The following is a 25441-nucleotide window of genomic DNA, read 5'->3' on the forward strand; positions in this document are numbered from 1 at the left end:
TCAGTCAGTCTGTAAGAAAGACTCCAATGGTGGGTTGGTGGAGAATACTTTTTATATTGAAATGGACTATCAATGGAATCAGATTTGGTTTCTTTTCTTGTGTAATCAACTTTAAGTCAACATAAAAATGTATATATCATACAGCCAACTAAACTAAGGGCCCATAAAATTTATTTATGATACAAGAAACACAGAATCTGATTCTATGTACAAATAGTTAATAAAAGAAAGATTGTCAATGGTGGAAGTGAGTAAAGGAGGACTGAATTGACTTCTAATGATAGACAAAGACATTGCTGAATGAGTCATCCATCTCATCCTCATTCATTCTAATGGTTCTCTTCACATGCAAATTAATACTTGGTGAATGTAAGATATAAAAATAATGAGCAAAAATTGATCAACATTTGAATTTAGCTTTTAAATAGTCAATGATTATTTCCACAACTTCATGGAAATGATCTTGGATATGCAAACTATCTAATCTAGATGGATAGCATTTATGTTAAGGTGGATGTATATAGAAATTCAATAAATACAAGTTTCTAATGATTTTATTAGAGTATATGTATAAGAATAAAGTAGGAGCTTAATGATAGAGTTCAACTTTATACAAGATTGTGTCATTTTATAACATATACATGTATTAAGACATTCTCTAAAAATAACCAAAAAAATATAAAAAATGACATAAATATACAAACTTCGCAATTATAATATCTTTTCAATTAAAAAATTAAATATTTAATATAATAAAATTTTAAATTTGCATCATTGATATAATTGAAAATAAACAACATGCACATATCCTTTTTTGCTCATAATTTCAAATGTTTCATAAATAATGTCACAATATTTTACACATTATAAAGATCACAATCAAAACTTTATTTCATCTCCTCACAATATACTATCCACTACAAAATATAATACATGGACATTATTATTATCTAGTTGGCTAGTAAACAAAACAACAATATTTACATAGACCTAGGAAGTAGATGTCAATGAATCTTCATTGTTCCCTACACCAGACACATTTATACCTCTTGTATTGTCAAGAAAAGGTGAGGAGATGTCTATTGGTAATTGAGGGGTTATAGGGGTACCAAGAAACACACCTCTGATCGTATTTAATCTATCAACTATATCGGTCATATTAGGTCGCTCTTGAGGTGACTCCCTTGTGCAAAAGAGACCAATTTGTATAAGCTGAGTAAGGCATTCTGTCACAATTGATGTCTCTAATTCATAAGCATCTAGAAGAAAACAATTATCCACCACATCGAAGATTCTATCTGGAAAATGCATTTCTATCCATTTTTGTAGATTGATTCCTTCAGTGAACATATCATCTGTTGGTCTCTTCCTTGTCAACAACTCTAGAATTAAAATTCCATAGCTGTATACATCTCCTTTTGTAGTAAGCTTTCCACCTATTCCATATTCTATAAAAACACATAAACAAGGATCAAAGACTCTTAAATCATTTGAAGCATTTGATGGTTTATAAGATAAAGAAAACGAGCAAAATGCATAATGAAATAATGAGAAATCTATACCTGGTGCAATGTAGCCAATAGATCCTTTAAGTGCATCTATAGAAGTCAAAGAATCCATAGAATTGCCAAAAATAATATTGGAAAGGCCAAAATCTGCTATATATGAAGTCATGTCATCTCCTAACAAAACATTATTGGGCTTGAGGTCACAGTGAATCACTTGAACAAAGCAATAATGGTGAAGATATGTCATTCCTTCTGCTATCTCTATCGCTATCCTTATTCGATCACTCAAATTTAATCTGCATCTACCATCTTCCGGGTGATACAACCATCTGTCTAAACTTCCATTTGACATGAATGGAAGAATCAAAGCTTTAAAATCAAGTTTGGAGCATGCTGAAATGATTCTAATTACATTGCGGTGTCGAACTGTCTTTAAAACATTGCATTCTCTACTGAAGCTTTGATGAACATGTTCATCTTGTAACTTGAGAACTTTAACAGCAATATTTGTACCATTCTTTAGAATCCCTTATAAACTGAACCAAAACTACCAATTCCTAAAATATTTTCATCACTAAACCCACCAGTTGCATCTACAAGTTCTTCATATGAAATTTTTGGAGGCCATACTTTGAGGGCAGAAGTATTGGAACGTCTATATGATCTATAGGAAAATGCAACCAATAGAAGAGACATGATCAAAATTGCAATGCCTACTACGATAGGAATAATCACCTTTTTGGAGACCGATGCTTGTTTGTGATTGGAATGAGAGCATGGTGGCAAGTTTATCCATCCACCACAGAGGCCAAGATTTCCCATAATTTCTGAGGCATCGAGTGTTGCAAAAGCTCCTTCCTTCGGGACCTCACCCGTTAGCCTGTTTGAAGAGAGATTGAGATGCCGTAGCATTTTCATCTTTTTTGAAAGTCGTTGGTATCATACCTGACAAATTATTGTGAGAAAGATCCATGTATTGCAGATTTGGCAAATCTACCAGAGATGTGGGGATTGGCCCCTCAAATGCATTCCAAGAAAGATTTAGATATTCTAAGCCCTTGCAGCTTGCCAGTGCACTAGGAATGGCACCTGAAAAATTGTTTTGAGAAACATCTATAGCTAAAACCATAACCATTTTGCTCATCTCCAAAATAGAACCTTGCAAGAAGTTGTTGGAAATATTCAAATAAGCCTGGAGATTTTGAAGACCTGCAACTTCAGGAGGTATATTTCCTGTTAGTTTGTTGTGGGCAAAATCCACCATCTCCAATGTCTGACATCTCCCTAAACTGGCAGGCATTTCCCCTGTCAGGTGATTGTGATGAAGGTCAAGCATTCTTAATTGCGGAAGGTTGTCAAGACCATCTGGAATTTTCCCTGAAAGCATGTTCTCACTAAGTGACAACAATCCAAGCCTTTTTGATTGGCCAAAACTTTCTGGAATTCTTCCCTGTAAATTGTTTGCCTCCAGATATAATCTTTCCAGATTTGAAAGTTTACCCAGTGCAGATGGAATTGTCCCATTGATTCTGTTTTCCTCCAAGCTTAACAACGACAAATTTGTGAGATTACCAATCTCATCTGGTATGTTTCCCCCAATTTTATTTGATGCCAAACCTAAATATGAGAGTGAATTTGGAAGGCGACCAACTGAAGTAGGCAAGATGCCAATGAGATAATTTAGTTACAAATCAAGTAGTTCCAAGCTCGAGCAATTAGTTAACACTGTTAAAATGGGCAAATAACTGCTTCGACTCACAAATTGATTTTCCCACAAGCTAAACCGTCTCAGCCCTTTCATTTTACCAAATTCCAGAGGCACTGTGCCGCTGAGTTGGTTGAGCTCCAAATCCAGCACTTCCAGCTGAGTCCAATTCCCCACTGAGCGGGGTATTTCTCCAGTAAGTTGATTTTGCCACAAAAGCACTTGTTGCAACTCTGACAGCCTTCCAAACTCCAATGGAATTGGGCCGTTTAAGTTGTTACCACAGAGCTCCAAAGTTTGGAGACGAGTGCAATTTGAAAGGGCAATGGGGATCGAACCTATCAAGTTGTTGATGCCAAGATTAAGCCAGTTTAGCTGACTAAGCATACCCAACTGAGCAGGAATATCACCTTCGAGTTTATTCACGGACAAATCAAGGATCTTTAGAAAGGACACGTTTCCTAAGAAAGGTGGGATAATACCTGTCAATTTGTTTCCTGTTAATCCTATGGCTTCTAAATTTGAAAGAAGACTAAATTCAGGTGGAATGCTTCCACTTAATTGGTTACCAGACAACCGAAGCCTTTTCAAGCGAAATAGCCTTCCAAGCTGATATGGAATATGGCCCTGGAAGCTATTATTTTGGAGATCGAGTACTCTAAGGAAGGAAAGATTTCCCAGAAAGGGAGAGATGGGGCCAAATAATCCCATAGAAGTGAGATTCAAGGAAACGACACGCTGTCGACGAGAAGAGCAGGTAATGGCAGTCCAATTACAGAAGGTATGATTGGGAGACCAATGGAGGAAGAAAAATTATATGGATCGACAGAGATAGCAGCCTTAAAAGCCATGAGAGCTTCTTCATCAGAATGATAAGAAGACTCTGCCATATGAGGAGGCAGCACAGAGAGACAGAAAAATAATAGCAGAAGAGGAAGAAGTGGCATCATCATCTTCATTCTTAGCTTGCCCATGTAAACACCCCCCAAAAATGAAATAGATTAAAGATTAAATAACATTATGGCACTGAACAGCAAACAAACATCAGCAAACAGCTGCACACAACACTATCTCTGTAAGACTCCATTGGTGGGTTGGTGAAGAATACTTTTTATATTGAAATGGGTTGGTGGAGAATACTTTTTTATATAGAAATGGATTGGTGGAGAATCCACTGGAAATGTAGTTATTCTTGGTAGCCTATAGGACCATCTATGCTTGTGCAAAATGATTACTGCAGCGAATTAGTGCACTTCACTCGCAGTCAACCGTAGAGATACGCTTGTAGTGCGTGTTGGATTATTATATTATTTTTTAATCGTTGGTGTGTTCATCATGGTTCATGCACCGTTGAGTGATCAAAGATTAGTGATCATGAAAAAGATGAGGGACCACTGGGATAGGAAATACTTCAATAATGGGTCAACTAGATTTGGTAGTAAGGCTCAAAGGATGAAAGATGGATAATAAATTGATGGATATGACAATAGCTAAAGATCAAGAGAAGATGATGGAAAGAATCTAGAGGTATGATAACCAATTCTATGCTTATCCTATGCTTATGAATAAGGGGGACTTCATCCTAATTTCCCGAAGTGTTGTTCAAGGATGAGTCATTATGATATTGAAAGATAGATCAATAAGAGTCTAGTATATAAGCAAATAGTATTAACATCTATTGGTAAAGGCTCAAATGATAGACAAGGTAAAGTCCAAGATAGATGTCATGGGATCATAGGAAACGGTCATTATGGAGAGGCAAGGATAAAAGCATGAAAAAGTGTGATAAGAAGAAAACACAAGGAATGAATTAAATCTCATTATCTATGTTATAGTTAATATTGATAGTAGCATGCTATAGTAGTGAACAAATAATGGATCAACATTCTTCTAAAGTAGATAGTGGGATATGTCTCAAACACATGAAAAAATGCATAATGAATAAATGGATTGGAATAAATGATTATGAAAAAGGAAACATAGGTAAAAAGGTAGAAAGTATAAGAATACAAATAAAATACAACAAAGGTGTTCCTTTCAAAAAATTCATTGTCAAGGGTTCTAGATCAGTAAATTTTGAAGAAATTTTAAATTTTTAATACTTCACAATGATCATAGATTTTTATTGGCTCAATGTTTTTGATATTAAAAAGAAGCAAAACAAGAGTGTTGACCCTTTAGACAAAACAACTCAAAGGCAACTTCAACAAACTATTGACATGCATTAACAACCTAATAACAATAGTCTAGATAGTCTTTAATATCAAAAAACAGTTTAGAGTGATAATACCAACAATAAGGAGATTTATATACAAATTAGATGGTTAGTGTGTATGGAAGTTGCAAAAAGTGTTTGGTGGGTTGGTTCCCATGAGAAAGAAGATGAGGAAAAAAAATATTTTTGGTGGAGGAGGTCGGGCTATGGTGAGTTTAATCCCACAAAGAGAATAAGAGTTGAGAGAGATGAGAAGAGGAAGAGAGTTGTGAGGAGTAGCAATGTAGGAGGTGACAAATGTCATCTCCAAGGACAAGAGTCGATGTATGTTATGACAAGTGGAAGAGAGACCACATGTCAATTTGGGAGTGAAACATCCATATATATGATTCTTTTCTAATTTTATTAAATAAGGAATGTGCACATTGTTTGGATTGAGTTGGTTATGAAGATAAGGTTAGTTAGTAACCAAAGTTAGTCAATAGGTTAGGTTTAGAAGATGGGTTAAAGGAGAGTTAGAGTTTGGAGGACATGGCTCATGAGTTAGAGCACATGGGTCATGGTTAAATGATTTTTCCAAGCCCTAACAAGTTTAGAAGAGTTTGAGCTTTTGAGCATACTCATAACCCCAATGCCATAGAATAAAGGGGCATGGGATCTCAAAGAACCACAATACCCCAATAGGTGAGGGTGTCTAACATGGCATCAAGACATTATTGCTTCCTGTGATTGATGAAAAGTTTGTGATTGTATAATCAATCATAACTTCGACAAATATTAAGGAGTTTAGAGTACTAGACAAATCATAAATCCAATGCGATAAATGGAAAGAAGTTAGATATTATTGGTGAACCTCGACACCCAAAAGATAAGTAGATCATCAAATTTTTGAGACAACAGCTACCCGATAATGAACAAGAATAAATATATTGATCAATGATTAGAACCTAATAAACTTAAAACTTCTTTAGAATGGAACTTTTGATGAAGTTTAAAATCTCAATGGTCAAATGATAAATATACAAGCTGCATGCAAAGCCTGAACCCTTACAATAATGAACCAAAAATTTAACGAAGTTGAAAAAATGGAACCCAATTAAATCTCGAAACCTTGATAAGGGTATTTTACAACCCCCAAAAGAGTAAAGAAATCTTCAAAGTGCATGGTGTTGATATGAAACCCAACACCGGATAAACTATCAAGCTTTTGGTAAAGCTACTATGCTAATAGTAATGACTAAGACGAAAAGCGAGTAAGGGTTCCTTGTGAGCTTAAAAGTTCTGATAAAAGGAAAAAGATCTGAAATATTACGAATAAAAAATGAAAGAATATGTATTGACTCATATAGCTGGGGACGATTCAACTTCCTATTGACGGTTGTACTTTCCCTACGTGAAAGATCTAAGGAAGAAAATCGGTTTGTTCATTGTTCACCTTTGGGAAGAAGAAAAGGCTGAACCAAGAAGAGAAGTCGTGAATGAGAAAGGATGGCCTTTGGCCATGATAGAAGGCTGATATGTGATGTAAATTTTGAATATGAATGTAATTTTTTAAGAAAACATAAAGAAAAAATTGAAATATTTTAATTTTGTTTTTTTGGTGTTTATGGTTGGTTGGTTGGTTTCTGTTGCGTGTATGTGGGTTGCAAGGTTGGGAAGTCTGATAAGATACCTATCTAGGTTCTATTTAGGTTGCTTTCAACATAACTGATGTCATATGGGTGCATGGTTGGTGCAAGCAGAATATCCAGTTTGAAATGAAAGAAAATTGAAAGTAACTAAAAGCATCTAATCATAAGTAATTTTAGATTGAATACGTCACTTTTTATAAAATTATCCTTACAGAGACCTGCATTTTGTCATTAGAGGAAACTTGTATGATTATTTTATTATGCTACTTGAAAAGATAGAAAACATTGAGATTGGTAGATGGACTCAACCTACAAAAATATGAAAAGATACATCAAAAGAAAATGTTGGTGCAACAAAATAATAAAAGGACGAGTAACTAGAACATTAAGATAAATGCATTCTCAAATCTTAACAAATACATGAAAATATATATGAATCTAATGTTTAGAGAAATGATGTGGAGGGAAAAAAAAGTAGTAAATGATGATACTATATTACATAGTTCGATCAACATACAAGAATTAAGAAAAAAGATATATAATCAAATTTGTTTTCCTACCTTTGTGATTTTCTATCGTACCCAAAGTTTGGGAATTTACCATAATACTTTTTTCTATATATGTATTTTGATACCAATTTGACTTCTTTTTTAATTTGGTTCTCAACCAATCATTATTAAATATAAGTTGGAAGATGAATCAAGTTATAGAATAGTTTAAGAAAAAAATTGATTTTAGAGAAATTTAATGTCAAGTATTTATAGTTTTCTTTAGATTTCATATAATGTAGGATTTTCTTACAATCTTACAAATATTGCATATTTTCTCACTAACCATACAAGTTCACAAGTCTATGAAATATTATCTTGAAAACCTCCTCTCCAACATAAGTTTCCCAAAGCTTCTAAACTGTTCTTTAGCTCTTGTGTCTCCCTATAACTCCATAAATCTAGTGTAAATGTTGGAATCATAGAGTTATGATGCATACACGCATATCTTGCAAAGTTTACTTTATCCTCCTACTTATTTTCCTCAAAATGATTTACATTTTGTACATTTATGGACTTTGTATGCATATTAGAAAACTTGTACATCTATTTCCATGCTCTAGTTTCTTAAAAAAAATGGAAAGCTTCAAAGAACTTCACTTTGTGGGGTTTGATTCCTATTGTACATAATGCTAGCCTAGAATACTCTTATGCTCTAAAATCCCATAAATGCTAAACTAAAATATCACATAATATTTACATATTTGTGCATATATAACCAAAATTGATATATGCAATGCTTTTTCCATATTATTTAATGCTACAAATCTATATATATTTGTGGAACTTGGACCACCATTTTCCAATCTTGCAAACTTGATGTCAACCTCTATGAAAGACAATTGGTGCAAGAAACATATGCATATATACTCACTCCTATTTAAAACTATATTATATGAGGCCATTTCCCCCTCATTTACATCTATCCACACTTGAAAAGCACTCTTTGTAGTAGAAAAATAGATTCTTTACCCTATGCAAACGGTTATTATAGATTTGCATCATATGTATGAAATAATGGCTTCATCATAACAAATATATTCATGCTCATATCGACTAGGGAGCTACAAGTTTCATATTCAAAGATTGATTACCTGGGTGTTTAACTTATTGTTATGCACATTAAAATGTTATTTTACTCCCTATGTTCCTAATCAATGAAAATGCACCCTTTTTCAAATTTTCGTGAATTAACACTATGGTATAAAATATTTCATTGGATGTGACAAATGTAAATAATTGTCATTACCTTTGAGAAAAATTAAAGATTTTCAAAATCACAATATTATTAGGGTTTATGATTTCTTTACCTACACCCTTCTTTGTATATAGTTTTGTTTTAAAATTTAATTTTCTTGTATTCTTTTCACGATTCTTGATGAACCCCATTTTATGATCTTTTATTTAAAATGTTTTAAGTTGTTTTGGGACTTTATCTTATATTTTGAAGACATGACCCTTGTGTTAATACCCCTTTTAAAGTCATAATGTTGAAGAACTTTTATGTTCCTATTCCTTTGTGATACTATTATGAATGTCATATGAATGCAATATAAATATGTTTTTATCTATGTAAAGTGGAAAATTGAACCTTAGTGACTCACCACCTAGGAGAGAGAAAGGAACCCACTAGGATGATTTTCACTTGGGAGAACTTTACATTCAAAAGAGGGGCTTAAATCCACTAGATCTAAATCCAAGGGAAACAAGGATGTGAATTCCAAGTGGATTGCAAGGGTTGAAGTGTGATTTACCCTCTTTTGTAAATGAGAAAGTTGACTTGTTGACTATGTGGAAAAGAGAGAGAAACTGAATGAAATGAGGAGCTACCAGTTTAAGATCGCGTTGTAACTTCGGATCTAAGCTAATTAGACTGATACGGATCTGCCTTGCAAATTTGGAGAAAATTCGTCGGGACCATGGCGGGAATGTACATGGTCCTCCACAAAATCCGAGAAATGAGAAGGGTTCTTCTGTCTCTGCAAATGAATTCCAAATTTGCAATTATAGTTGTGCACCTGCAACCTACACACATAAAAGAGAGGAAAAGAGGTTGTGGATAGGGGTTTGTCTCAGTCAAACCTCGGTTGAGGAATCAACCTTGAAACAAAGTAATTGTAAATTCTTGAATGTAAACAATAGAAATGTATACCTTGTAGATCTGCAACTTGTTGATGATGATTGCTTTGCTTCTTGAATGTAATCACAAGTGTTGCATGAAATGGCATGTAATATGATAAAACCCTAACACATACACATGCTTGCAAATGAATGTTGAAATATTGCTCCAATTGATGAATGAAGAAGACTTAAATGCTTGAATGCTTGATAGAGTATATATTCGCCTATGCTTGCTTATTATCCCTTCACTTGAAATTTGCCTCCCATTATTGCTTATGAAAATGAGAAAACCAACTCCCTTTTATACATGCCTCTTGAAGATTAATTCATCTCATAAAAGGCTGACATCGGGGAGATTTAGGATCCCGAAGTGTAGATGGGGCCGGGGGGACCTATCTTGGGGTCACCCTAAGAGGGTGGGACAGGGGTGCCATGCCCCTGTCCAAGGGGGACAGGGGCACCATGCCCCTATCCTGTCCCATCTTGGGGCCCGGACAGGGTCCTAAGGCTATCTCGGGGCTCAAACATGAAGGGGGCAAGGGGTGAAAATGCCAAAAGAGGTCTTGGATAGGAAGGAGAATGTCATCACCAAGGTGAGGACCTCAAATGTGGTTAAAATTGCTGGCGGTGCAATTTTATGACACTACATTTAACCCCCACTTTAGCGGGAGTATGGCTTACGCCACTACTGTCGGTAAAGTAGAAGAAATGGAGAGATGAAGATGAGAGATGCAGAGAAATACCACAAGGAGTATAAGACGTCACTAATCTTGAGGAAAAAAATCCCGCAATCCTAGGATCTTAACTCACTCAAACATATGCAAGAGCACACAAAATAAAAAGGAACAAGATGCACAAAACAAAACAAAAAGCGCAAAAGACACACGACAAGAACGAGACACAAGATGACAAACCAACTAGCCGAAGAGACCTCGATACTCAAATATCACAACAACTAATCAAGATACAAAGACCAATGCCACCACATAAACACAAGTGATCACATAAAAGAGAAATGATGACATCATCCATGAACCATAAATAGTAAAACTATGGGTTCATGAGAGGAAGAAGAGAGAGAACATGAATACACCGTTTTGTGATCCATGAGAAGAAAATTGAAAAAGAGAAAAACCATGGACATCTCGCCCCTAAAACTAGGTGATCCATGGAGAGAAGGACATGGAAATATAGCCCTCAGAGCCTATCTGGGTTATCCATGCAAGGGAGGAGAATGGGAACACCGTTAGTTCCACCCAACCTCAAGCACGTGTGTGTGCAAGTGAGGTTTGAAGCGCCTCATAGGAGTCTATGCCCGAGTATGCTACAACCTATATAAATCTATAGTACATGTGTCAAGAAAGGCGTGATATCTCTCTCTAAGATTTTGTGCTCTGGTTCCGAGAATAATCACCCTGCAAAAAGTGGCGTCATCTCACTCTAAAAGGCTGTGATTTAGTTTTGAGAATGACCCACTTTACAAGAGAAAAGTGATGACATCTTTCTCTAAGAGGCTTCCCTCTAGTTCCAAGAATATCCCACTATACAATAAAAGTGATGACACCTTTCTCTAAGAGGTTGCCCTCTGGTTCTAAGAATGTCCCACTGTACAATGCATAAGAGAAGTATATTACAAAGGAGTAGTGTGGGTGCCCCCCCTTAAGATGTCAACATAGACTAATGTTGATATCTTAAGGAAAATAAGAACAAGGATACCAAACTTCATCACAAAGAACATATCCGTTATGCAACAATGCCATAAATCCAAGCAAGAGAGTGAATACTCTTCAAGAAAGGATAAGATAGTTGAAAAGAGATATCTTGTTGTAAGTGTAAAGGTGATCCTTGGAGAAGAAGAAATCTTTGTTCAAAAGACATCTACCTCCAAGAGGAGTTATCTTAGACAAATATAAAATCTTCTAGAATGAAGCACAGAAGAGAACAAGAATGAAAATCCTTCCTCCAATTGCTAGGTGAAAGGGATTCTTGATGAAGGAATATGACTCACGTTTATCCCCAAGAGGGATGGGTGAATTTATCATAGATTTACATTACCAAGTGTGAAAGAGGTTGTAATCAAAGATTTACACCTCTTGTATAAGAGAGAACCCTTGAGAAAACAACCAACTATTTCACACAAGGAATGACATCAAGTAATGAAGCTCACACCATCCACACAATAGGGAAAAATGGATCCTTAGAGAAAGAGAGAGGGAGAGAGATCATTGCCCCCCAAGTGTAGGACAATGAGAATAATTACACAACTTCTAGAGAGATATTACTCATAAAAGACGCATCATTTCGAGCAAGGAATGCATCCTAACCAAGGAATAGACATGCACTCACATGAAGAATAATTCCATTCAAGAAAGGACATCAAGTTATGAATAACACAATAGAAGAGCTAATTTTCAAAGAGAGAAAGAAGAAGGTTCACAAAGGTTCTCTAAATAGAGATTATTCATAATAGACGTACCGTTTCAAGCAAAGAGAAGATCTCACTCACACAATAGACATGTTCTCACATGAATGAAAACTCCTATACAAGAAAGGACATCAAATTTATGAATAATGAAATATAAGAGGTAATTGTCAAAGAGAGAGAAAGAAGAAGAAGGTTCACAAAGGTTCTCTAAATAGAGATTATTCATAATAGACGTACCATTTCAAGCAAGGAGAAGATCCCACTCATTGAACAAACATGTGCTTGCATGAAGGAATACTCCATGCAAGAAAGGACATAAAGTTTATGAATAATGTACTCCATGAAGAAAACAGTGAAACCTTAGAAAGAGGAAAAGGAATATTCTTACCCCCAAGCATAGAGGCAAAAATAAATAGACTATTATGTTTCTCAGTAAGTATGATTGTACTTGAAATTGTACCACCATGAATGACAAGGAGCCCCCAATAAGTAGGCTAACTATGTCACATAGTGAGGAGCAACATAATTTAAATGATCATGATGAATATGCCATTCATTGTCAGTTGTTATTGTTAACATGCCTGAATCAATGTAATATTGTATTTGTGTTTTCAAAGCTTGACACTCATTAGTAGAATGGCCATGGGTTTGATGATATTTACAAAAATAAGAATTTTGAGAATGTTGTTTATGTTTTCTTCTTCATTTAGGACAAAGAGGAGATATTAATTTGAAATTTAGAAAAGTGGTCAACAAATTTTCTTGTTGTAACTCAAAATTAGAATGAGAAGGTGTGGATTTACAAGGCAATGGAGAAGAAGATGTTGACAAAGGAAATTGTGATTTCTCATGACTTTGTTGCTCACATTCAAGCATTAGTCCATTGCATCCATGTGTATGTCCAAAGAAGGTTCACTCTTAGGGGGAATTGGATTGAAGTTTAAAGTGGCCCAATCAATTTCAAGATTTGTGTTAAGAGAAAAATTTGGAATGTAAAATTCAGGCATCTTAGACTTTCTAGAAAAGGTAGGAGTGAAATATAAGGACCCCCATTCATCCTCTAAGAGTCCTTTAGGAAACTCTTTGGTAGGAAATGGTGTATTTGAGTGAATTGAAGAGAGGATTGTATGAATTAAGAAAGCATATGATACTTCACTTATGTTCTCATCAACTACCTCATTAGTATATGTGTGAGGCACAACATGATAATCAAGAAGAATTTTTGGTTTCGTAGGAACATGAATGGAGTTGATTTGATTTTTGGTAGGCTTTTGATTTCTGGGAGAGAGAGCATTATTATCAGAAATAATATCATCCTCTTGTTCTAAGGTATCTTTATGTTAAGACACTCATTAGAAAAAGGACTATCATATGTAATTAATGCTTCATCTTTAGAGGGAAGATCATGAAAAGAAGGTATGGTATCACTAGGATAAGTAGCCATAATATCATCCTCTTGCACCAAATAATCCTTATGAGGGAGATACCTTTTAGGAGAAGAAGGAACACAATTCTCCAAAGATTCATCTATAGAAGGGAGATATTTTAAAGAAGTGTCCATATTCTCTTTTTGCACCATTGGGCCCTCATTAATGAGATTAATGTTGGGAGAGGGGAAATCATAGCTATGAATGAAAGGGAGAACTAAATTATCATCATATACATGAAAGGGAACATCACGAACATCTTTAATGTAACTTGAAATTGAATTAGCAAAATGAGATAAGAACTCCATATTCATTGATGATCAAACAAGAATAATGTTCACCCCATACATGCATAGAAAATTTAATAAAGGAGGGAAAATGGAATTTGAACTGCAAATTTGAAATTTGAATTTGAATTTGAATTTGTGTTCGACCTTAGAGGGTGTTAAAATTGATAAAGTATGCCAATTTTCTGGATTTAAGCAGAAAAACACAATCAATTTCGTCTCCTAAAATTTCAAGAAAAAAAGCCAAGGACCATGGCGAAAGTGCACACGATCTGACCAACTTTTTTCAAAATTTTCAAGGATGATAGGTATTATGATATTATTGCAGAATCCAAAAAACAACTGATTTGGAGATGTCTAGATCGGTCAAATTCATAGTCAAAGGTCGAAAATAAAAAGATCTTAAAAATTAGGGTTTTTATGCAATTAACCTCTAAAATTTGCAAATACATCAAACTTGGAAATGAAAATTTGAAATCCAAATTGCAATTAATAAGATCTAATAATGAGAAATCATAATTAATGTGTAATATGTCGGGTTCACCAAAATGTAAAGTGGAAAATTGAACCCTAGTGACTCCCCACCTAGGAGAGAGAAAGGACTAGGAACATAAAGGTTCACCAAAATTTAATTTGCTTGTATTCTTTTCATGATTATTGATGAACCCCATTTTATGATCTTTTATTTAAAATGTTTTAAGTTGTTTTGGGACTTTATCTTATATTTTGAAAACATGACCCTTGTGTTAATACCCCTTTTAAAGTCATAATGTTGAAGAACCTTTACGTTCCTAGTCCTTTGTGATACTATTATGGATGTCATATGAATGCAATATAAATATGTTTTTATCTATGTAAAGTGGAAAATTGAACCCTAATGACTCACCACCTAGGAGAGAGAAAGGAAGCCACTAGGATGATTTTCACTTGGGAGAAATTTACATTCAAAAGAGGGGCTTGAATCCACTAGATCCAAATCCAAGGGAAACAAGGATGTGAATTCCAAGTGGATTACAATGGTTGAAGTGTGATTTACCCTCACTTGTAAAATGAGAAAGTTGAGTACTTGTTGACTATGTGGAAAAGAGAGAGAAACTGATTGAAATGAGGAGCTACCAGTTCGAAATCACACTGTAACTTTGGATCTAAGCTAATTAGTCTGATACAGATCTGCCCTGCAAATTTGGAGAAAAGTCGTCGGGATCGTGGCGGGAATGTACATGGTCCTCCACAAAATCTGTGAAACGAAAAGGGTTCTTCTGTCTCTGCAAATGAAGCCCAAACCTACAATTATAGTTGCGCACCTGCAACCTACACATAGAAGAGAGAGGAAAAGGGGTTGTGGATAGGGGTTTTCCTTAGTCAAACCCCAGTTGAGAAATCAACCTTGAAAGAAAGTAATTGCAAATGCTTGAATGTAAACAATAGAAATATATACCTTGTAGATCTGCAACTTGTTGATGATGATTGCTTTGCTTCTTGAATGTAATCACAAGTGTTGCATGAAATGGCATGTAACATGACAAAACCCTAACACATACACATGCTTGCAACTGAATGTTGAAATATTTCTCCAATGGATGAATGAAGAATACTTGAATGCTTGAATGCTTGATAGAGTATATCTTCGCCTATGCTTGCTTATTATCCCTTCGCTTGAAATTTGCCTCCCATTCTTGCTTATGCAAATGAGAAAACCAACTTCCTTTTATACATGCCTCTTGAAGATTAATTCATCTCATAAAAGGCCAACATCGGGGAGATTTAGGATCCCAAAGTGCAGATGGGGTTGGAGGGACATCTTGGGGCCACCCTAAGAGGGTGGGACAGGGGCGCCACACCCCTATCCTACCCTATCTTGGGGCTCGGACAAGGTCTTGAGGCTATCTCAGGGCTCAAGCATGAAGGGGACAAGGGGTGAAAATGCAGAAAGAGGTCTTGGCTAGGAAGGAGGATGTCATTGCCAAGGTGAGGACCTCAAATGTGGTTAAAATTGTAGGAGGTGCAATTTTATGACACTACAATATATAAATGGTATTAAATGTTGTATTTTAAGTAATCGTGAATATGTTAGGGTCTTTGTATGTTAACCTCGGTGGATGCAATGTTGGAATCCAAGAACATTGAGAGGGGGGATGAATTAGTGTTCTACTGAAATGATCAATTTTAACCTTATTAAAACATGCATACACCAACCAATATACCAATATATATATAGAATTGAAAGAAGTAAAGCAACCAATAAGCCAATCACATAAATGGATACCATAACACACAAAATTATACGTGGAAAACCTCAAAGAGGAAAAACCATGGTGGGATTTGTGACCCACAATATCAATTCACTGGCCATCTGAAGAGATATTACAAAACATAGGGGCTTGCACTTGCAAGAAGGCTTACAGCCTAGAGCACACTGCTCAATCACAAAAGGAGCCTCACTAGCTACAAATAAATCCATACTACAATTCGAAGAAATGATTGAACTACAAAGATAGCATCTTTTATGCCTGAATACAGTTCTAGTTAAGCTCTGTCTATTCCAGGCTGAAACCCTAAACCCTTTACCGGAATACCCCTTACATAAATATCTTCACATACATGATCTCTCTGATATATTTCACATCTCCTATCCATCCATACCATATTCCAAAATGATCTAACCAACTAACCTATATACCCTTTACAATTTATCATGCCTTATGTCGTCTTACAAAGATAATTACAATGTCAATATACATGTCAGCTAGATAACATAAATACATGAATATCAAAAACAATTGCCAATGTCGGATCCAAAAGATGTCAGCCTCCAATACTGATAAATTTATTCTAAACCATGTCAGCCTGCATTGCTGATGACCAAAGAATTTGTTCCTCCCTGTCGGTGTTGGTGCTAGTGTCGTTGAAGTGTCTGTGAAGTGCCTGCCGGTACACAACTAACCCAAAATATGAAGCTGGAAAGAATTGCCATGTTTCCATCAATGACAACATAGTGAAACCAACCAATTGAGTGTCAATTGCCAAAGATATCCCCCTTTGGCATTGATGGCAACACTCATGTGAAAAATGATCATGGTTTCATCTCTCAGTTTCATCCTGAACTTGCTCCCCTTGAGTTGAATATTCATCTATGATAAACAAATACTCCATATCTCCATATCTCCCCCTAATTTTTTGCATCTATATCACTCCCCCTTTGACATCAATGCCATCAAAATTTTTAAAAAGAATACCAAAAATCCAAAACTGGGATGAAGAATGAAAGATACTGTACAATTAATATCCCAAAAATATCTTACTAGAGCTTAATATATTTGAAAACTTCCGGATAGGCCTTCTCCAAAAGCTCTAGATAAGTATCCCAACTAGATTTGAAAGTGTCGGAAATAGATACAAGTCCATTTAGCATATGTGCAAATGACTCTTTCTCATTTAACTCTGTCATTGTGGGCTTACCAACCATATCTATACACTCCTTCTTATGTACACTAAGTGAATCCAACCGGGGACTCACCTAACCTCTAAGATTTCTGGCTCTTCTTATGATTTTGTCTTTTTCTTTCTCAAGAGCAGAAAATTGGTTATACCTACAATTTTCTCCTGAGTTTCCTTAATCCTCTTATCCAAATTAATTGTAAGAAATTTGTGTTACAACATACTCTGTAAATATTTGTACACTGCTTTAAATAATTATCTATCAATTTCAACTCATCATTAATTTCCTTCCTTTCAAACTCAATCATTTGATCAATTGTACCTCTCTTTTCCTGTGTGAACCTCTCTAGTGCTTGCTGGTTTGAAATCTATTGCAAGTTCTAGAAATCCTTTGAAATGTGTTCATTGATTATCTTAAGCTTGTTGGATGGGCTCGTTTCATTGCCAAACTTGTACTCCAGAACTAGTCTATGCAAAACAGTGATAGACTGATCTATAATACCCTTATCCATAGATCCCCCCTTCATCATTTTTTGTGCAACCATCATCATGAGTTCAGTAGAACTCATCTCGGTTATACTTTTCTTTTCAACCTGTGAGGTGTTAATTGACAACAATGATGGACTCACTATCGATTCCCTATTGGATTCCTCCTTCTTCTCCTCTCATGATTTAACCTTTATAGCTTCCTCACTTGCATCGGTAGCTTCGCCACTTGGTGCAGTCTCAGTAACTGTTAGTTCCTCCCTAGGAACTGTAACCTTATCTTGTACATCTGTATCTGAAGGAATGTTGTGGGTATGTGCACAAAAATGGTGGTCATAAAAGTGGACACCACCCTAAAAACATGAAAAAACAAGCAGCACGTACGCAGTTATTAAATTTGAAATCATCCCATACATGCTTAGGTTTGTTGTTCCCGGGCCTAAAAAAATGTAGCACGTATGCTCTACTTTTAGGAAAGTGAGTGCGTACGTGCTCATAATCCCAAAAGAAACGCGTACGTGGTACCTATCAAAAAAAGTTTTTTAAGAAAAACTAGGTCTTATTTTCTCGTGACCATGACATTTTTTCCCCCATTTCCTCCACGAAACCGCGAATGGGGTGCCTCATTTCTCCTCCAGACATTTTGAATTTAATTTTGTTAATTTTGATTAGGTTTTTTTATTTTTTGTTTCAAAAACTAGATTCTAATAATCCACAACAAGAACAACAAAATGCACCTCCTGAAAACTCACAAGATACACCCCCAGTTACTCCTTTTGACTACACACGTAAAACACAGGAGCAATTGATTAATCAGTTATGGAAAAAAATGTCTAAAACAAATAGACTGATTAATAAATTGAAAACATTTGAACTTGAGCATCATAAATCCCTCACCACTAGCCTAGAAACATTAGCTAGTGGTGCCACAGTCATTTCCACACAAATTACAAAATGGGGAAACTTTAGGGATAGGTGTCGCCAATACTATGCTGATGGGTTATCAAACGAAGGAGTGAAAAACAAAAATATTAGTAAACAACAAATATGTGCCCAATTTGTTGATCCTAAAACTAGTGAGTCGTTGCCTCTTAATGCAAAGAGGTTTCCCATACATTGGTGTACCAATGTGCAGATGAAGAATCTTTTTTGACAGAGGTGGTGGATGGTCTTTGATGATGCACCTTGTAATAATTATGAGGTGCCATTGTATTTTTTGAGAAAATTATATTGTGATTTTGTCCTCAATGTGCAACCAAACTATTTTGACATGAGAGAGTTTCATGGTAGAGGTGGCGACTCTGCCCAAGATAGACCTGGAGCCCGTGGGCGAGTAGCCCCGGAGAGTCGTCGCCCCCTAGCACCCAAACCCAAGGTGCATCAGGTTGTCCCAGTAGAGATGAAAGATTTGATGGAGCTACAGACTCTTTAGGCAACCACAACATTTATTGGTGCCATCATCTAGCATGGGACGTCGTTAGCACACCCTATTGTACTGGATGATGAGCCATTAGTTTCTCCAGGTAGTGACAAAGAGCCCATTCAACATATGTGTGTTAGTTTCTCAGGGATATGCTCGGGGATAGATGACGCGGCCATTGCAGATGGATCCACATCTCATTCATGCATAATTTGCGGGAGTAGATGTCAAGCCCGCACGGCTAAGGATTTGGTGCTAACAGAGGATTTGATAGACATGGTGTTTTCCCATCAGCAATAGACACAAGTGTGTTGATTTGAATTCATAGCATTTAATTTATCAGTCACTTTAAATTTTTAATTACATAAATGAATTTTCATTTATACATTGATTTAAATTGAGACAAATAATATGCATTTCAGGATGCAGCAGCAATGTCCCATACTCCTCCCACGGTTACTACAGCTGCAACTTCAATGCCTGAGATATAAATTTTGTAACATGTTAAAATAGAATAGTACACTTTGAATACAAAAAAATAAAATATATACTAACTATATTTAATGCTTGGTCCAATTTTTGGTTTGTAGGTGTTGACAGGGGACCAAATGTTCCAGATTGATGACATCATGCTCTCAGCGATCAATTTTGGCCTACAAGGCTATACAGTATCATATTTTGTACAACCTTTTTTATGTATTGTTTTGATGGAATATGGAAGTCATTTCATTTTAGATTTTTTCAATTATGTTTAATATATTATCTGTACTGATATCTCATGTTAATTTTATTTTTTTAGGGTACCCCCTCCGTGTCTAGGCCTCATCCTAAGAAAAAGAATTCCTTGAAGATGCCAAAACATGGGAAGAAGGTAATTGAACACATTTTTAGTTGTACAATTGTTTGAAAATTTTGAAATCAAGTCTTAGTTGGGGTTTGTAGATTAATTAGTGTTTTTTGTCTATTTTACATGTACAGTGACCATTGAGCTATGTGGATTTGTTGAATGCACCTGATTCACTCGTGGATCAAGAGAGGGTGAAGATATGTATCTCTACTTTATTTTCTTGATTTCACGATTATATGCACGTGTAAATGTAAACTTGTGATAAATTATAATCTTATAATTTTTTCATACAAAAGATATCCATAGCTACTTCATCAATGGCGAGATCTCCTCCGTGCATTGGAGAAGCATCTCAGGATCCGGTACACTTTTGTTTGATATATTACATTAATTGTTTTTAACCTACAATACTTATCTTTATATTAATTGTATTTAATCTTTGATCATTTTTTGTATAGGTAATAGCGACAGTTTCTCCATTGATGGTGAGTCATCCTCAGTCCATTGGAGAAGCATCTCAAGCATCGGTACGTCATTGTTCTCTATATTATATCTTTTAAGTGTATTTGATGTATTTATGTTAGTACATTGTATTAATTGTGCATTTAATCTATAATAGACCCCTTCACGGTTTGGCCATAACATTGATCCTTTTAAGTTTGTCTTCAAGAAAACTCCTAAGAGTGACAAGGAGAGGAGAGCGAAGACATTAGCTCCAAGATCAGCCGATGAGGTAATCTACATTACAATTGCAAAGGAATTATAGTTAAAAGCATAGTTATGTTGTTAATTGTGAACTATTTTCTACAAAAGAATTCTAACTTGGCTTTTGAATTGTGGTTTTGCAGCCATCTACAGAGTCATGTACTGCATTGAAAACGTTCAATTTTGATGATCCACCACAAGTTTAGGATCATATAGTGTTAGTTGTGGTCATAGAATGACCAATACATGTAGATATATTTTACATTTTTATTGTATATCGATTTGGACATGGCATATGCCACATTTTTGTAATACTTGTATTGACTTGGTAGACATGCCTTTTTTGATATATATAAATGTTGATATTAGATCCAATAAATATGTACTGAGTTCATTATTGTGTATTCATTGTACTTTGTGGTTGTCCTTTTATAAAGTTAATTGATCATTTGCCTATGTAATCAAAAAATATGAATATAAACAACAAAAATCTATGATATAAAACATTGCAATCATGGAATATGATTTGATAAAATTTCTAAAATGTCCAATTAACCCTACAAAACTCCTTGTATTCAATTCATTATTGTGTATTCATTGTATTTGGTGGCTACCCTTTTATAAATTTAAATGAATATTTGCCTATATAATCAACAATATGAATATAAACAACAAAAATTGACAATATGAATATAAACAACAACATGCATGTGGTGCGGGAGCACCCTCACGCTCACAAAGGTCAAATTTGGGTTCTCGTCTGAACAAACCAACATCACGAGTGCATCTAGGTGGGTAGGTTTATGCTAGGAATGATCCTCTTATGCATCCCAAAGCGTCGGAACGTCAAGAGTCATACCCTACCAGCGCGATCTCTCAAGTGCCCTGAGTCCAAAAAATTGTCAAACTTTGACGGACTGTTTCTTCCAATCCAGGACACATATGATCAATCCATTTGAACCTATTGTGTCATGTGAGGCTCCTATACAATATTTTATCTTGATTTTTTATGGCTCGGAGCCATTTTCAATTGGTAGCATTTTTTGCCTGTTGCAAAAATCGTCAGTTGCATGCAATGCAAACTTGCAAGATAGGCTAGAATTGATTCTGTTCATCGTGTGCACAAACCGACATCATGAGTGCATCTAGGTGGAAATTTTTATGATAGGCATTCTCCACTTGTGCATCCCAAAGCGCTGGAACGTTGAGAGTTATACCCCACCGGCGCGATCTCTCAAGTGCCCTGAGTCCAAAAAATTGTCAAACTTTGACAAACTATTTCTTCCAATCTAGGACACATATGATCAATTAGTTTGAACTTGTGGGCTCATGTGAGGCTCCTCTACAATGGTCTATCTCATTTTTTTATGACCCAGAGCCATTTTCAATTGGTAGCATTTTTTCGCCTGTTGCGAAAATCGTTAGTTGCATGCAATGCAAAGTTGCAAGATAGGCTAGAATTGATTCGATTCGTCATGTGCACAAACTAACATCATGAGCGTGTTTGGGTGGGCATTTTTATGATAGGTATGATCCTCTCATGCATCCCAAAGTGCCAGAACATCGAGAGTCATACCCTACCAGTGCCCTTGAGTCCAAAAAATTATCAAACTGTGACAGAATGTTTCTTCCAATCCAGGACACATATGATCAATCCGTTTGAACCTGTGGGGTCGTGTGAGGCTCCTCTACAATATGCTATCTATGTTTTTGATGACTTAGAGCTATTTTCAATTAGTAGCATTTTTTGCCTGCTGCAAAAACCATCAATTACATGCAATGCAAAGTTGCAAGATAGGATAGAATTGATTTAGTTCTTCGTGTGCACAAACCGACTTCACAAGCATGTCTAGGTGGGTAGGTTTACGCTAGGCATTCTCCTCTCATGCATCCCAAATCACCGAGTCATACCCTACCAGCGCGATCTCTCAAGTGCCCTGAGTCCAAAAAATTGTCAAACTTTGATGAATTGTTTCTTCCAATCTAGGACACATATGATAGATCCATTTAAATCTATGGGGTCGCATGAGGCTCCTCTACAATTTACTATCTCGATTTTTTACGACTCGGAGCCATTTTCAATTTCTAGCATTTTTTTGCTTGTTGCAAAAACTGTCAGTTGCATGCAATGCAAAGTTGTGAGATAGGCTAGAATTGATTCGGTTCGTCATGTGCACAAACCGACTTCACGAGAGCATCTAGGTGGGCAGTTTTACACTAGGCATTCTCCTCTCGTGCATCCCAAAGCATTAGAACATTAAGAGTCATACCCTACCGATGTGATCTCTCAAGTGCCCTGAGTCCAAAAAATTGTAAAACTTTGACGAACTATTTCTTCCAATCAAAGACACATATGATCAAAGCATTTGAACCTGGGGGGTTGTGTTAGACTCCTCTACAATGACCTATCTTGGTTTTTTATGACTCAGAGCCATTTTCAATTGGTAGCATTTTTTCGCCTACAACAAAAACTGTTAGTTGCATGCAATGCAAAGTTGCAAGATAGGTTAGAATTGATTCGGTTCATCATGTGCACAAACCGATGTCATGAGTGCATCTGGGTGGGAATTTTAATGCTAGGCATGCTCCTCTCATGCATCCCAAAGTGCCAAAACGTTAAGAGTCATACCCTAGTGGTGCAATGTACAAGTTGCTTGACAACTTTTTGACAATTTTTTTGACAATAATGACAATTTTTGCTTAAATTGTATCTAGACTCAATCTATGACTCCTATGACCCGATAATGACCCAAATAATTCTCCATGATTATACAAGAATCAAGAATACTCATGATTGACCTTATCACATCACCTAAACTCAAAACATAGTCACAAAACATAGACACAAAAAATAGTCACAAAACGTTGTCACATATTATTCAAAAATTTGCCTCTAAATATGGTCAAATCAACTCTTGACTATTTGAATATACAAAAAAATGTCTTACAAATCATCTCATGGGCTTTTATACAAAATTTGGCATTACAATATGTGTGATTCAGCTCATCGCCATTTTAATATACAAAATTTGGCATCTAAATATGTACAAATTAGCTCATTGCCATTTAAATATACAAAATTATGCCCCTAAACATGTAAAAATCAGCTCATGGGCATTTATATATACTAAAAACAAATATAGAACAATTCATCAATGATATATACAAAATTCTCAAAATCATTCTACTCTGAACAGTAGAATCAATCAAGTGAGCCTTCGGGATTAGCTCTAACTCGTATTGTGTCAAGTATTGCCTCATGATCAGATTCATGAACTTTCCATAAAATCTTGTTATAAGGTCTACCACGATACTTCATCAAATGAATATTTGTTGCAACAATAAGGTTAGAGAAATGAAGAATATGTCTATGTGTTTCAAATTCCTCGAACAACCAAACATTAGAATTCTTGATAGGGTATCTCCTAAGCCATGTTCCTGTCATGACAACAAACCCTATTGGGTACTTAATACCCTCTCCATCAATGATTGTGGTTGTCAATTTTCTTTTAGGCTCAACACAGCGACACAAATAGTAATTTGTTCCTTCTTCATTGTTCGCTTCTACAACAACTGCATACACATGACCTGCATTTTATAAATTGATAATTAATACCAAAAATAAAGTGTGATGTACAAAAAAATGAACCAAAAAGAATACTTGCAAAAAAATTAACTCAAAAAATCACCCAAATCCACTAGGTCAAATACATGGTCAAAATCTACTGATGTCTCCATCTGGCTCAATTGTAGTGCTTTGGAAATTTGATATGTATCAATGGGAACCAAAGGTCTACAAGACCATTTGTCAACCCACTCTTGTGATTCACATTCTTCCCACAAACAATACATGCATGAAGAGAAAAAACATACCATCTGTCTTGTATAAATTACTAGTGAACTTGCATTTGAACTCATAAATGAGTGCATGTCACTCGATCCTGCAACTATACAACAATCTAGATAGTTTTCAATGTTAGATTCATTGATCAACCAAAAATATCTATGAACCATTGACGAACCTGGATTACCTGGACCCATCATAGACTTACACCATCACACAATTTTTTTTGCATGTATCAACTCAACACCACCTTCATACTTCAGTTCTTCTCTAGCTAGGGCTCTTTTTACACATGCTCCTACACCATTGTGCTCTCCCTTGCCATGTCCAGCCTTAGTGAAATTCCAAAAATGTTGTACACCACTTGTCATATGTATCCTTGTCAACCAATAAAACATCCTTGCATTCTTGAATTGTGTGGTGCAAGTATCTAACCATATTAAGTGTCGATTGTATTGTAAGTCTCTTTCCTTTAAATTATCATAGAAAACTTTAAAGAATCCTTGTACAAACTTTGATGAATGAGTAGGATCATCACTTATGTAGAAGTGATACTCTCTTAGAACCTTTCTATCCTCCTCTATGCTATCATCAACATGCATGAATGTTATGTGTACAAAAATAGAAATGTGTGTAGAATGATAATACATAGATTGCACTTGATTTTGAGGTTGTAGTGTAAAATTTACAAAAAATCAATGATAGAGACAATGGTGCCAAGAGGAAATGTGTCCTTACATAACTTGAATTGTTCATCTAACCATCGAGCTCTCTGTGTATGCATTATGTACTCATAAACTATTTTCTCTTGAAATATTTTCATAAATTCAACTA

The 25441-nt window shown here is 35.5% G+C and overlaps 1 protein-coding gene across 1 annotated transcript in view; it reads right to left on the reverse strand.

Annotated features, from left to right (window-relative positions):
• Positions 1-990: 990 nt before the first annotated feature.
• The window catches only part of LOC131056584 (LRR receptor-like serine/threonine-protein kinase EFR), an 89561-nt gene continuing 65110 nt past the window's right edge, over positions 991-25441 (reverse strand). The window contains exons 2-6 of the mRNA XM_057990889.2: positions 3255-3951; positions 2381-3158; positions 2093-2172; positions 1563-2000; positions 991-1448 (exon numbers count right to left, since the gene is read on the reverse strand). Coding sequence (XP_057846872.2) covers positions 991-1448; positions 1563-2000; positions 2093-2172; positions 2381-3158; positions 3255-3951 — 2451 coding nt within the window. The remainder of the gene's footprint in view (positions 1449-1562; positions 2001-2092; positions 2173-2380; positions 3159-3254; positions 3952-25441) is intronic.

The sequence above is a fragment of the Cryptomeria japonica genome, chromosome 8, assembly GCF_030272615.1.
Source record: "Cryptomeria japonica chromosome 8, Sugi_1.0, whole genome shotgun sequence".
Lineage (NCBI taxonomy): Eukaryota > Viridiplantae > Streptophyta > Pinopsida > Cupressales > Cupressaceae > Cryptomeria > Cryptomeria japonica.